The following is a 16,564-nucleotide window of genomic DNA, read 5'->3' on the forward strand; positions in this document are numbered from 1 at the left end:
GCCACAGAGTGACATAAAAAGCTGACTCATCTGAATACTAATGCCTTTGAAATGTTTTCCCCATTGTACAGTTTAGGTAGGCAATGTATTAAAGGGGAATCACTCATAACAATTTATATAAATTATTAAATATTAGAAACAACTAATTAATTTATAAGCAGAAGCCAAACTATACCTGATGAAATTATAAAAATAACTTATTATGGAATTAAAAGTTCAATTGGTGTGCAGAACATTCTGTCAAGACTTTACACTTGGTTTATACTATAATCTGTGATTCCATACCTCGCTCATACTTTGACAAATTTTGCATTCAGTCAGAACAATTGATATCAAATTGGCTGCCTAGTTTACACTTTCCTGATATTTATTTCCATTTAAATCAAAGAAGATATATGATGTAAAATGCACAGCCAGCTTACAATCATAACAGTCACTCAACTCTTTTACCTGAGCTTCTTTACCGATATTACACCTTTATAAAAGGCCAGTCATCATATTTCTTTCTGAAGTTTGATAGGATGTTTGATTACTATGATAATGATTGGACCCCATTTTGGTACTTAAACAATTAATGTTCGGTTTTAATTGTTGTGTTCAGTGGAACTGCAAGTGTTACAATACTCTATTCTTATTGTCTGCTGTTCAGCCTGTGTCTGAAGAAAAAGCTGAGTTCAAATTAGTCAACTTTGTCAGCAGTTGTATATAATTGCCAAATACTGAGGGTGCTGCAACTGACACGGAGGGTGCATCACCACTCAAACAAAATTCATTGTAAGTAATTATATCAGCAGCAATATTAAATTTTTGGTTTGTGGAAGTTTGTTGCTGTTTGGGTGTCCACCTCATTCAGCAAGATTCAGCCAGGTAAAACCCTGTAGCAAAAAAAAAATCATATCCACACATTCATCAATTAAAAGAAGAACTCCCTGGAAAAGTAGCAAATATTGTTAATGTGACATAACTAGGGTGTATCCACATTTTCAAACTGAAATCTATTAGTATTTTATTCCTATTTACATACCATCTTTCAGAAATAAAATACTTTAATACAGACAATGAGTAATATGGCATATGTATACCTCTTAAATTGTTTCTTCACCAGTTACATTAATTTTAATAATTGCTTCTTTGTACATGAGTTTCTTGTAAGCTATAACTGCTACACAAATAAAAGATTATTTTTCATTGCATTTGCTCTTTAAACCCATAAACAAGCAAGAGAGACGGTTATACATTAATGTTCATAGGTAGGTCAAATAACACTGGTTAACTATATACAGTACAAACCATTCATACAAATGAAGACAAAGATATAGAATTCATTGCAGTAACATAATTACAGTAACCGTTTTATTAGACACACTCAGCCAGAGGGGAAATAAGGAGTGTCACTGTGGTAATTGTAATCGGGACACACCTTCTGCACTAGTTTGTAATCTGTACTGTAGAATGAAATATAAATACATATGACTTTAAAAGGTTTGGAGCAGAGCCATGACACGTGGCTTTGGGTCTGCTCCTGGTAACAAGTTTTCGATGGATCATAGTTACAAAGTGTAGTCTTCTTCGCCTTGTCTACTTTCTCGTACTCAATGCGGCAGTTAAATGTCTTTGAATCTTTGGCATCAATCACCGTCTGTTGAGCCAAGTCAAATTCCACAATTTTTGTAGGGGGCACCAGGCTGACGGAGACATTCCCCTGGCCAGTGGAATTGTGGCGGAAGTAGACGCTGAAAGTACCATTCCCATGGTCCACTATTTTGCCAGTGATGAGTAAGTTTAGCTTGACAGTTTTGATGTTAGAATGAAAGTCTCCCCAGCCGAACATTTTCTTGAACTTTCCTGTTTTTACTATAGGGCGTCTCTTAGCACGAGGGTGGGGCTCCTTCTGATCTGAGGCATTTCGTAACCAATCCCAAATATCCTGGTCCGAATAAGGTACTGGAGTTTCATAGTGCAGGTCCACAGCAGTAGCATTCTCTTTGCCAGATAATGTCTGTGAAAGCAGGCGACTGATAGACAGATCCTTGCTACTTTCTGTCCATATGTGCTTTTGTGTGTTCTTAGGGCTGCCAGTTTTTAGAAGTTCTGATTTCTGAGGGTTATTTCCATGAACACATATTACCTATAATTATGAAAAAAAGAGTTAACAATGAATTTTTGTTTCAAACACATCCAAAATATGAGCAGATAATCTCACTTGCTATGCTGATAATATTATTTTACACAAGATGGTAATGACAAAAGGGTTTGCATTTCAAATAGAACTTGAACATTTTAAATAAATACATTAAACTAGTTTAAATATAATGCAGTTCTCTGTAGTGCATTGATTTTTCAAACCAAATATTGTAAGATTCCATCTTACAGAGCAGTCCAAACAAACAATGAGATAAAAACGCTGTTTTACTGATGAATGAATATAGGCACAGGAATATGACAAACACTTTCCCATTTACATTTGCACTTGCAACAAGTGTATAGTCATTAGCAAGCACTTCATTTAACGATAGCAGTTTGAGCAGATGGTAGAGCTGCCCATCAGACAAAGAGAGTGAGCCCTCAATCTTTTGACTCAAATGTGGTGACCAGACCTAAAGAAGTCCTAAACATTTGCTGAGTTAACAACGTCTTGTCTTGATTAATAATCAGCACAAGATAATATATTGCCCAGTTGAATTCAAACCAGCATGTTCCACTACGGGGATAAGCAACTGCTAGTCACATCCAGCTGAGAAAAATAGTGCCGCAGGAACAAATTATTGAGACCATGATATTTCTCATTCCACCCCACCGACAACCTGATCCAATCTCCATCTTCAAAACTATCACACCACTTGACATTCTAAAGCCAAAACCAAATAAAACTCATTCACATGTTGAACTAATTCAAATTGTGGCCTGTGATATGTGAATATCTGCCTGCTGGGACTTACATTAATAAATGTGTCTTTAACATTTGATAATTGTTCACCAAGCATTGGCAAACATACTATAGAAAGCAGGACACATGAGGAGATATTAGTGCAGATGACCATATGCTTGCTCAAAAGGTTGATTTTAAGGATCTTGAAGAGAAAAAAATGAGATTGAGTTTGGGGTCCATACCACTGATGCATCTTTGCAATGGCATAACGGCTAAATTCAGTGACCCCCAAAATTACACAATTAAAATTGTTGACAGCCCTACTCAAAGATGTCACTAACTGTGACTAGGTCTTAGAATAATACAGCACAATACAGGCCCTTTGACACACAATGCTGTGCCGAACATGTAGTTACTTTAGAAATTACCTAGGGTTACCCATAGCCCTCAATTTGTCTAAGCTCCATGTACCTATCCAGGAGTCTCTTAAAAGACCCTATCGTATCTGCCCCCACCACCATCACTAGCAGCCCATTCCACGCACTCACCACTCTCTGCGTAAAAAAAAACTTACCCCTGACATCTCCTCTGTACCTGCTTCCAAGCAAATTAAAACTGTGCCCTCTCATGATAGCCACTTCAGCCCTGGGAAAAAGTCTCTGACTATCCACACGATCAATGCCTCTCATCATCTTATACACCTCTATCAGGTCACCTCTCATCCTCTTTCACTCCAAGGAGAAAAGTCCAAATTCACTCAACCTATTCTCATAAGGCATGCTCCCCAATCCAGGCAACATACTTATAAATCTCCTCTGCACCCTTTCTAGTTTCCATATCCTTCCTGTAGTGAAGTGACCAGAACTGAGCACAGTACTCCAAGTGTGGTCTGGCCAGGGTCCTATATAGCTGCAACATTACCTCTCAGCTCTTAAACTCAATCCCATGGTTAATGAAAGTGTGTATGCCTTCTTAACCACAGAATCAACCTGCACAGCAGCTTTGAGTGTCCTATGGACTCAGACCCCAAGATCCCTCTGATCCTCCCCACTGTCAAGAGTCTTACCATTAATACTATATTCTGCCATCATATTTGACCTACCAAAATGAACCACCTCACACTTATCTGGGTTGAACTCCATCTACCACTTCTCAGCCCAGATTTGCGTTCTATCAATGTCCCGCTGTAACCTCTGACCACCCTCCACACTATCCACAACACCCCCAATCTTTGTGGCATCAGCAAATTTATGAATCCATCCCTCCACTTACTCATCCAGATAATTTATAAAGATCACGAACAGAAGGGGTCCCAGAACAGATCCCTGTGGCACCCCACTGGTGACCGACCTCCATGCAGAATGTGACCCGTCTACAACCACTCTTTGCCTTCTGTGGGCAAGCTAATTATGGATCCACAAAACAAGGTCCCCTTGGATCCCATGCCTCCTTACTTTCTCAATAAGCCTTGTATGGGGTACCTTATCAAATGCCTTGCTAAAATCCATATACACTACATCTACCGCTCTACTTTCATCAACGTGTTTAGTCACATCCTCAAGAAACTCAATCAGGCTCGTAAGGCACAACCTGCCTTTGACAAAGCCATGCTGACTATTTCTAATCAAATTATACCTCTCTAAATGTTCATAAATCCCGCCTCTCAGGATCTTTTCCATCAACTTACCAACCACTGATGTAAGACTCAGTGGTCTATAATTTCCCAGGCTATCTCTACTCCCTTTTTTGAATAAGGGAACAACATCTGCAACCCTCCAATCCTCCAGAAGCTCCTCCGTCCCCATTGAGGATGCAAAGATCATTACCAGAGGCTCAGCAATCTCCTCCCTCGCCTCCCACAGTAGCCTGGGGTACATCTCATCCGGTCCTGGAGACTTATCCAACCTGATGCTTCTAAAAGCTTCAGCACGTCCTCTTCCTTAATGTCTATATGCTCAAGCTTTTCAATCTACTATAAGGCATCCCTACAATCGCCAAGATCCTTTTCCATAGTGAATACTGAAGCGAAGTATTCATTAAGCACCGCAGCTATCTCCTCAGGTTCCATGCACACTTATCCAGTGTCACACTTGATTGGTTCTATTCCCTCATGTCTTATCCTCTTGCTCTTCACATACTTGTAGAATCCTGGGGTTTTCTTTAATCCTGTTCGCCAAGGCCTTCTCATGGCCCCTTCTGGCTCTCCTAATTTCATTCTTAAGCTCCTTCCTGCTAGCCTTATAATCATCTAGATCTCTATCATTACCTAGTTTTTTTCACCTTTCATAAGCTTTTCTTTTCTTCCTGACTAGATTTTCAACAGCCTTTGTACACCACGTTTCCTTTACCCTCCCATCCTTTCCCTGTCTCATTGAAACGTACCTATGCAGAACACCATGCCAATATCCCCTGAACATTTGCCACATTTCTACTGTATATTTCCTTAAGAACATCTATTCCCAATTTATGTTTCCAAGTTCCTGCCTGATAGCTTTATATTTCCCCTTACTCCAATTAAATGCTTTCCTAACTTGTCTGTTCCTATCCCTCTCCAATACTATGGTAAAGGAGATAGAATTGTGATCACTATCTCCAAAATGCTCTCCCATTGAGAAACCTGACACCTGACCAGGTTCATTTCCCAATACCAGATCAAGTACAGCCTCTCCTCTTCTAGGCTTATCTAATATTGTGTCAGGAAACCTTCCTGAACACACCTAACAAATTATACCCCATCTAAACCTCTTAGTCTAGGGAGACGCCAATCAATATTTGGGAAATTAAAATCTCCCACCACAACAACCCTGTTATTGTCACACCTTTCTAGAATCTGTCCCCCTATCTGCTCCTCGATGTCCCTGTTACCATTGGGTGGTTTAAAAAACACCTAGTCACGTGATTGACCCCTTCTTGTTTCTAACTTCCACCTACAGAGACTCAGTAGACAATCCCTCCATGACTTCCTCCTTTTCAGCAGCCGTGACACTATCTCTGATCAGCAGTGCCACGCCCCCACCTCTTTGACCTCCCTCCCTGTCCTTTCTGAAACATCTAAATCCTGGCACTCTAAGTAACTATTCCTGCCCGAGCCATCCAAGTCTCTGTAATGGCCACAACATCATAGCTTCAAGTGCTGATCCACACTCTAAGCTCATCTGCTTTGTTCATGATGCTTCTTGCATTAAAATAGATACATCTCAAATCATCGGTCTAAGTGTATCCTTTCTCTATCACCTGCCTATCCTCCCTCTCGCACTGTCTCCAAGCTTTCTATGTATGCGAGCCAACCACCCCTTCCTCCACTTCTTCAGTTTAGTTCCCAGCCATTCTGGTTTGAACCCTAACCTCTCCCCAATAGCCTTAGCAAACCTCCCTGCCAGGATACTTCCGTCTAATTGTTAAGGGTCTTATTGTACTTTCTCTACAGGTCATGACTGCCCCAAAAGAGGTCCCAATGATCCAGAAATCTGAATCCCTGCCCCCTGCTCCAATCCCTCAGGCATGCATTTATCCTCCACCTCATTCTATTCCTATACTCACTGTCAAATGGCACAGGCAGTAATCCTGAGATTACTACCTTTGAGGTCCTGCTTCTCAACTTCTTTCCTAACTCCCTATAATCTGTTTTCAGGAACTCCTCCATTTTCTTACCTGTGTCATTGGTACCAGTATGTACCACGACCTCTGGCTGTTCACCTTCCCACTTCAGGATATCGTGGACGCAATCAGAAACATCCCGGACCCTGGCACCTGGGAGGCAAACTACCATCTGCGTTTCTTTCCTGCGTGCACAGAATTGTCTGTCTGACCCCCTAATTATAGAGTCCCCCATTACTGCTGCCTTCTTCCTTTCCCTACCCTTCTGTGCCACAGGGCCAGACTCTGTGCCAGAGGCTCAGCCACTGTTGCTTCCCCCAGGTAGGCCATTCCCCCCCCGACAGTACTCAAGCAGGAGTACTTATTGTTAATGTTGCAGGTAGGATTACGAAGATGATAACTTTAGAATTGTTCACTGGGATTGTGGTGAGACTAGTTGCTTTCTTGATAGGTGAGCTCAGAGGGACTTTCTTCATCATTCAGTATTTCAATGTTTTATTGTACAAAAATCACACAATTATTCTGATTCAATCTAAAAATGAGAGAGCAAGATTTACTTTCATTGAATTTTTTTGCCTTGTGATTAGCACCATGATCATATGGACACCAAAATAACCCCAAATTCATTTCATCTACTACCAAGTGAAATTAAATAAGGATCTGCCAACATAACTTGCTCTATTCATTGGCAGCTTGTAATGTATTGCTGTAACATTGCCAACCTCTTTCAAAATGAGGGCAAACCCCCTAAAGGCAGCAGTGTCTGAAGATTGGAGCAATGGAACGCACAGTAGAATCTACAATAATCTGCCACACCACATGTAATTTTAAAAGAAAATTTTTGGAATAAAGAAAGACTGACTACTTGAGATTGTCTCTGGATACTGCCCACAACAATTTGAAATGTAGTTCATCACCTCTCTCCAGAAACCCATGCAACTGGCTCCTGACTTATTTTTGTTGTTTGATGGTGTTGCCTGATAAAATGTTTTCAAGACTCATTCATTCTTCTGTAAAAGCACAATATGTCATAGTGGTAATTATAAAGCATCTTTCATGTCCATGCTGACAAGTAGGCACCTATCCGTTTCCACCATGGGTACAACTCTCCTCATCCTTGAGGACATCTGCAAAATGCAATATCTCAGGAAGGTGGCATCCATCATCACGGACGCCCACCATTGGGGCTGTTTAAGTTTTTTACCTTCTTAATGTTGCCATTACTCCATTGAGAGTAGGAGAGATTCAAACAAGAGGACATGAGTTGAGAGTTAAAGGGCAAAAGTTTAGGGGTAACTTGAGGGGGAACTTCTTTTACTCAGAGAGTGGTAGCTGTGTGAAACGAGCTTCCAGCAGAAGTGGTTGAGGCAGGTTTGATATTGTCATTTAAAGTTAAATTGGGTAGATATATGGACAGGAAAGGAATGGAGGGTTATGGGCTGAGTGCAGGTCGGTGGGACTAGGTGAGAGTAAGCGTTCGGCACGGACTGGAAGGGCCGAGATGGCCTGTTTTTGTGCTGTAATTGTTATACGGTTATATGGTTATCTCCCCCAAATGTCCCTCCTCCCAGAGTTCTTGATTTCCCAATGCTACTAAAGGAAAAGGATGACAGAACCAAAGCTTAGGAAGCTTTCTTGGGAAGCTACCACTAATAACGGAAAGTGGATCTCCCCACTGCAAGCACTTCTGTTCTCTAAAACGTCTGCCATATTTAATGTATTTGTAGCAATATCTAGCAGGAGAGACAGCACAGTGATGAATCAATGTGATGTCACAATTGATGGACATTTTGGGTGGGAGAACTTCGGGACAGTAGTAAATGGCTCATTGGACAACATCCTTCACTCCTTTTCTCTTAAATTTATCACAATGCAGAACAACTTGCTGCTGCTTTCAGAATCCATGTTGGGTTACACACATTAGTAAATGTAATATATATATATCCCATGTCAGGTTCAAAAGCCTTACACAACTCACGAACAGCAAAAGAAAATAAAGAAGTATCAACACTTTTTGTTTTATTACATTCAAGTGAAACATAATTGAAAATATGAGATTAAACTGCTCATTGGTCACTCTGTTAAAAGGACAGTTGACTTCTCAACTTTCATTAGATGATTGATTTTGTTAGTAACTTAGTAGAAACATCAGCCACATAAAAATTGGTGCACTATGAATGTCTGACACTAGATGGCAAAAGAACATTTACAAATAATGTATATAAAAATACTAAACCAACGTACTGCAACTATTTTAATAATAGATCTACTACACTAATAATCAGTCATTTTGATTTGCTAAGTTCAATATCAGTCTCTTGTGAATGGAACATGAAAATATAAATGAACAATTGGTTGATGTTTGAAAATATCACAATTCCAACAGCATTGACAAAACCCTTAAGAGTGCAAAGAAACATGCTCTTGAAGTTATAAGGAGTTACAAAAGATTAGAATGGAGTTAGAGACAGCCTCGAAAACAATGGAGAGGGAATTAGCAGCCGCATTATACCTTACAATAATGCGGATGTGGTAGCGAAGGGAGGGGAAGCAGATAATGCAGCAGAAGGAAGGATTTACCTGAGTAATTAAAACAAAGCTTTCTGAAAGGTTTGCAGAATGTCAATAGACAGCTGGACGATATTGAAGAACAAGAGCACCATTGTCAAGGGAGGAGCTACTCCCTTGGTAAATACAAACGTATTTTTTTTAATCCTGAGAATGATTTTCTTATTCTTCAATATCCCCACTGACTTCGGTTAATCTCCTGCTCATGATCACTGTGGAGTGGAGGAAGAGTATTCAGAATGGTACTGGTCCCCTCCTTCTGGTTACCATATAGTCTTCCCTCAGTCAATGCCTCAGTGCTCCTCACTGTTCAACTGCACTTGTTCCGTAACAGTATCACTATATTCTGCATATAGTCCTGATGAAGGGTCTCAGCCCAAAACGTTGTCTATTAATTCCCCAGATTCTGCCTGTCTTGCTGAGCTCCTAAACTAAGTTTTCACTACATTCCCATACTTGTGACAATAACAAACCAATACCAATAATATATCAAGAAGCAGTAAAAGTAGCAAGGGTCCTCAGGATACATTGTGGGTGAGAGACTTCAGTGACCAACATCTACACTAGCTTGGTAACTTCTCCATTAACTGAACTTGAGCCGTAAGTCTGAATAAACTACTTAGACTGCTCTTCCCTATCTTCCCTTGGCAGGTGCATCTCTTGATGATGGCATTTGTAGAAGTGACCACTACATAAATCTTGTAGAGACAAATTCCATCTTCAGACTGGGGACACCCTCTATTGGGTTAAATAGCTCTAAGTTATACTAGATGGGATAGACTCAGACCAAATCTGACATCACAAAACCAGGCATTCATGAAGCATTTTGGACCATCAGCAACAGCAGAAATGTTCACTAACAAGGTATGTAATTCTATGATCAGCCATATCCTTATGGTACTGCTAGTATTATGCCATACATTGAACCCAGTTCAACGAGCAGAGCAGAAGACAAACCAGGAACACTAGCAGTCATATCTAAAAAAAAGGTGTCAATCTTGTGAAGCTCCAAGATGGAGAAGGTGAGTGCAATTCAGCAAAAACAGAATGCAACAGACTAAAGCAGAAAATGCTAGAAACACTTGGCAAATTTTCCTGCCTCTAAAGAAAGAGAAACTGAATTAAAATTTCAAGAGTGAGACCTTTCATCAGAATGGGTTACTTCAGACTTTCATCATCTTCTGTGTTGTTTTTGGATTTTCAAGAAATAGACAGAAATCTCACAACCAATGGATTAGATCAAATCTCTGCAGTCCTAGCACATTTAGACAAAAATGGTGGTGGAGAACTAAGAATCTAATAGGAGGAGGATGCTCCAATAACATCCTCATCATCAATGATGGCAGGGCCTACCACGTAACAAAAACTAGGCTGAAACATTCATAATTGTGTCCAACCAGAAGTGCCTATCAGCTGACTTATTTATGCCAGCTTGTGAGGTCAGCACCATTGCAGATGCCATTCTTCAGCCAATTTCAAGTGATACCAAGAAACTGTTGAGAGTACTAGATAAAACAGAGGCTATCAAATCGGAAAACTACCTCAACTGTGGTACTAAGGATCTGTGCTGCTCCTCTGGTAGTGCTGTTTACAGTGTTGTTACAATTCTGGCATCTACCCAGCAATGTGTAAAGTTACCTTGCTATGACTTATGTACAAATCTGTGCTGGACAATTGCTGTCCAATCAATCTACTCACAATCATTAGCAAAACAATGGACAGTGTCGTTGACTGCTAGCAACAGGCATATAGACACCGATACCCTGCTCACTGCTCAGTCAAAGCTTCATCAAAACCATTTGACTTGGAATCTCATCAGAGCCTTAGACCAAATGTGGAACCAAGAGCTGAATTCCAGAGGTGAGATGAGGTGAGAGTGACTGCCCTTGACATCAAGACATAACTTGAAAGAAAGTGGCTTCAAGCAACCCTAATAAATGGTCAATGGGCATCAAGGGAATTAAATCCCAATGGTTAGAGCTTTATCTCACAAAGAGTGATGGTTACTGTCAATAGATATCAATCATCCCCTGAGACATCGTCACAGGATAGTATTCTAGACCTGCTTACCTTCAGTTACCAGATGAACGCCTTTCCTTCAATAATTTGTCACGATGTTCCCCGGTGATTGCATTATGTTCTAGCCTAGTCACAATACCTCACCATATACACAAAATTACGTCATGTGTACGTAGTAATTAACATTCATGCCACTAAACTGTCAGGCAAAGATTATCTCCGAGAGAGTCAAATAAGATTCAATGGCACCAAGATAGTACATATTGCAATGAAAAAGAAAGGCTGTCATAAATGATTGAAAGAAGATCATTATTCCTGGAGGTCAATGCTGAGTAGAGATCGGGGATCGGGCATATAAATGTTGTGACTGCAAGAACATGAAGAGATTGGGGTGTCTGAAATCTGAAGTGAGCAATTCACCTCCTGACAACCCAGATCTTATCCACCACCCACAATGCACAAGTCGTAATGGAATTCTCTCCACTTACCTGGATAACTGTAGATCCAACAACCCTTAAGAAGCTTGACACCATGCATGACACTTCAGACCACTCAATTGGTGCACCCTTCACCAATGTAAGCAATAATTCCTTCCATCACTGAGGGCGCAGTGGCTACAGTGTGTGGTGTCTACAAAATGCATGGCACTGCATGTCCCAAACCCACGATCACCACCACAAGGAAGGAGAATCACACCAGGCACAAGGGAACACCACTACCTGCAGGTTATCCTCCATGTCACACATCATACTGACTTGGTATATCACTGTTTCCTCATTCTTGCTGGATCTAACGACTGGAACTTCCTCCCTAATAATATTGAGGAAGTATCTAAACCAGGACTGCAGACGTTTAAGCAGACAGTTCACCCCCACCTTCTCAGGGGCACTTCAAAACAAGCATTGAATGTTGACCTCAGCTGAAGGGAGTCAATGTTGACCAGCGATGGAAGGTCATGGACATAAATACTGCAAGAACAGGTGACAAAGCTGGGGATCCTGAGGTGAGTAATTCGCCTGATGAAAACCCAAGTACTCTTCACCATCTACAAGCAACAAGTCAGGTGTATGACAGAATAACCTTCAGTTGCCTGGATGACTGCAGCTCCAATATCTCTTAAGAAGCACAATGCTATCCTTGACACTGCAGCCAACTTGTATTTAAAAAAATGCATCCAGTTTTGAAGCCTCTGAAATGTTAAAATTTGTTCTACTGAATTAAAAAACCAGACTTTGCTGCAATAACCAGGCTTTTGTACCTCGTTGCCGATAGTAGCAATGAAAAGAAGGCATGTCCTGGGTGATTTGGGAGCTTAGTGATGGATTTCACAATATACCAATAAAATAACATTCATCATATTAACTTCTAATGTTCTCCACTATTTTGCCAAAATATGAAACAGGCTAATGTTTCCAGTGGGGATAGGAATCAGAGTTTACTTTAGAATCTCACAACCTCACTTCAAACAATTTTGCTCAGTAATTCTATCAGCCACATACTATGATTAAAAATCAGAACAGAATGCCTCTTTTGTTTGTGTAATTAACATGAAACTTTTTGTCTTAAGATGAATGCTACCCATTTACAATTATTGCAGATTAAAACCAACAGTAGGCGGTTTGAATTATAATATCATACTGGTGTTCTGCAATAAAAGAGTAATGAAAGCAATTTGGAGAATGGATTTTACACAATGCAAGAGCTAAATGCATCAACACTCTACCACAAAACCTTTTCCTCTCTCAGGAAATTGTAGTTCATTACCTAATTTAGTGCACCACAGTGAGACATTTACCTTCTTTGGATTTCCTGCAGTGTCCTAGAACTGCAGTATGTTAGATGAGTGACTTCACCAAATATCCATTTGACTACAGAAAATTTTAAAATAATTAAAAATTATTGAAGTTAAACCACTGACATTCCAACAGGGGTTTAAGCACAGTGCACTGGATGAAGATTCAAAGTACATTTATTATCAAAATATATTTGCAGTATACAACCCTGAAATTTATCTTCCCAACAGACAGCCATGAAACAAAGAACTAGGGAACCCATTTGAAGAAAAAAGCATCACCCTCCACTTTCTTAAGCGCAAACAAAAATTGCACAAACTGCAACAAACAAAATGAGTGAAAACACAAGATCAAAAGGTATATTTCAGTTCTGCTCAGTATCCATTATCTACAGGCCACCCTGATTCAAAATTGCCCAAATTAACAATAAAAAAAGAGCCACCAGAAACCAGAACATCTGATAAGCCACGTTAATTTAAAAGCTGATAGAAAGATCGTGAATTTGGTTATTTGTAACTTTTTATACAAATCTCCAACAATAGAGTTATAGAGTAATACAGCTTGAAAACAAGCCCTTTGGCCCAATTCATCCATGATGATCATAATGCCCATCAACCTTGTCCCATTCACCCAACTTTCCACCCATGTCCTTCTGAACCCCTCCGATCCATTCAAATATCTTTTGAATATTGTTATTGTACCTGTATATATAAATAAAATTCCACACTTCTGACTAGAGTACCAAATGAGACTTCCTTCACCATCAAAATGCTATTTGTCCTGTCCTTTGTTGGTGAGTTTGGTGGGTATCTATTGTACAAGGACACCTACAGTGAGATCATACGAGAATCTGCAGATGCTGGAAACCTAGAGTAACACACATACATAATGCTGGAAAAATTCAGCAGCTCAGGTAGCCAAAATGGAAGGAAATGAACAATTAATATATGGGCTGAGACCCTTCATTGGGACTGGAAAGAAAGAAAACAGAAGCTGGAATAAAATGATGGGAAGAGGGGGAAGAGCATGGGCTGCCAGGTGATAGGTACATCCACTTGAGAGGGGCAAGGTAGGTAGATGAGATGAGGGAAGTGGAGCTGGGAGTAGGAATGATGTGAGAAGCTGAGAGTGGGTCATTGGAAGAAGCAAAAGGCTGAAGCAGAAGGATTCTGATAGGAGAGGACAATAAGATCTGAAGTGAAGGAAGTGGGGAACCAAAGGGAGGGAAGTGTGGATAATGGGCAGGTCATGGGGGTGGTGCAGGGGAATTAGAAAGGGTGAAGGGGCCAGAGGAATAAGGGAAAACAAATGCGGAGGGACGACAGGGGAGGAGAAGTTACCAGCAGTTAAAGAAGTCAGATCTTGTAAATACAATGTTTTTGGAGGAGCAGAAATCTCAGCAGCATTAAATAGAACCCTTGATGTCCACACTGCATAAGTAACAGAAAAGATCTAAGAAGCTGCTTTTACAGTCTGCTTTCGGCTGTAACAAGATCCTCTCTAAAAGACAATCTTATTCCTGGAGCAGTTTTCTTTTCAAAAGTAATAATTTTTAAATGATTTAGTTCCATGGCAACCTCCTTGCAATTTCTACTGATTAGTAGCCGTTGACAATTCCATGGGCTTACAGTTTGTTTTGGCTGGTCACAAGTGTTGGGATATCACTCACTAAGGGACATGTGCAGAGTCTGACCTGCCACACATCACAACTGTGCAAACACTGCAATGAGAACACCCAAATCCCATCACTGTTGAAACGGAGCACGTTCTGTGAAGGGGTTTGGGAAATTAAAATCTGGAGATAACATAAATGTCTTCTCACTCTCACCTGCTGTTGCAAAAGAATATATGAAACATAGGGGCTGATTGTATCCGTCCAGGAAAAAAAATGATGTCAGTCCTGCTGTCAATCGGATTTATTTCATGTCAAACTCATTGGCTTGATAATTTATGTACAAGCCGTTGATTACTTTCTTGGATTAACTAATAACCAGTATGCCTATTTAAGATTTTGCTTTATAAATGAGCATGGAACATTTTTGCAGTATATTTTCATATATTGATGAGCCACAAAATACAGCTGACAAGTTAAGACTACAAAGGAAAGATGAGGAAGTATTTGCTCTCATAATCTATTGCTGTAGCTCAATAGCAACTAGCAACTCTGAAGAGTTCTGCTGCTTGTCACCTTGAAGAAAGAGAGGAAGAACAGAAATTAACCCTCTAGCTGTAATGCAAGATTGTGATCAATACTTCCACTGCATCACTGTATTGGAAGCTTTCTTGTTAAATCATGGGTCATATTTTATGGATTAAGGATTATTTTGCAATATATGAACTATGTAGGCTAACTAAATCCTTATCTGTTGTACATCTACTTTGAGTTGAGCAGAAAAAGATGATGTAACGTCACTTAAAGCTGTGATAGTACTACACAGAAATGTGACCTATTAAAATTAAATTTAATAAGTATGATCTTATTATATAATCTGTGTGGTCCAGGTAATTACACAAGGGCACAATTAGAACCAGATCTTTGGAATATCTGGTGAAAAACCTTATGACTGTTCAAAAATGTCTGACGTATTTTCACAGAGCCATTTTACTGTCGTAATACTTTTTAGTTTGTCATTAAGTTATGGATGTGTATCGGCACATTACAATCTCAGTTTAGGGGACCAATCCAAAATGGAACCTGGAAGAGTTAGAAATTTGTACAGAACAAAGGAGAAGCTGCATCGTGGGGCAGCGATGGTGAATCATAGGGAGTTACTCCTTCCAAGCGATAAGAAAGGAAAAGCAGGACATTAGAGAGAGCTTATAGATTCACAGTAGGAAACACCCAAGCAAACTAAGCATATATGTAGCCTAATGCATCACAAAGGTATCCTCTCTAACCTATTCTGTATAGTCATTTCCTTCATTGCATTTTTTCACATCCCCACATAATATCCATAGAAACCATAGAAAAACTACAGCACAGAAACAGGCCTTTTGGCCCTTCTTGGCTGTGCTGAACCATTTTCTGCCTAGTCCCACTGACCTGCACACGGACCATATCCCTCCATACACCTCCCATCCATGTATCTGTCCAATTTACTCTTAAATGTTAAAAAAGAACCCGCATTTACCACCTCGTCTGGCAGCTCATTCCACACTCCCACCACTCTCTGTGTGAAGAAGCCCCCCCTAATGTTCCCTTTAAACTTTTCCCCCTTCAGCCTTAACCCATGTCCTCTGGTTTTTTTCTCCCCTTGCCTCAGTGGAAAAAGCCTGCTTGCATTCACTCTATCTATACCCATCATAATTTTATATACCTCTATCAAATCTCCCCTCATTCTTCTACGCTCCAGGGAATAAAGTCCTAACCTATTCAACCTTTCTCTGTAACTGAGTTTCTCAAGTCCCGGCAACTTCCTTGTAAACCTTCTCTGCACTCTTTCAACCTTATTAATACCCTTCCTGTAATTTGGTGACCAAAACGGAACACAATACTCCAGATTCGGCCTCACCAATGCCTTATACAACCTCATCATAAAATTCCAGCTCTTATACTATTAATAATGTACCAAGAGCTCTCTTTACGACCCTATCTACCGGTGACAACACTTTTAGGGAATTTTGTATCTGTATTCCCAGATCCCTGTTCTACTGCACTCCTCAGTGCCTTACCATTTACCCTGTATGTTCTACCTTGGTTTGTCCTTTCAAAGTGCAA

The 16,564-nt window shown here is 40.1% G+C and overlaps 1 protein-coding gene across 1 annotated transcript in view; it reads right to left on the reverse strand.

Moving 5' to 3' along the window:
- Positions 1-346: 346 nt before the first annotated feature.
- Positions 347-16,564, reverse strand: part of LOC140194723 (neurexophilin-1) — a 94,189-nt gene continuing 77,971 nt past the window's right edge. Inside the window, exon 2 of the mRNA XM_072251983.1 lies at positions 347-2,128. Coding sequence (XP_072108084.1) covers positions 1,367-2,128 — 762 coding nt within the window. The 3' untranslated portion in view covers positions 347-1,366. The remainder of the gene's footprint in view (positions 2,129-16,564) is intronic.

The sequence above is a fragment of the Mobula birostris genome, chromosome 3, assembly GCF_030028105.1.
Source record: "Mobula birostris isolate sMobBir1 chromosome 3, sMobBir1.hap1, whole genome shotgun sequence".
Taxonomy (NCBI): Eukaryota; Metazoa; Chordata; class Chondrichthyes; order Myliobatiformes; family Myliobatidae; genus Mobula; species Mobula birostris.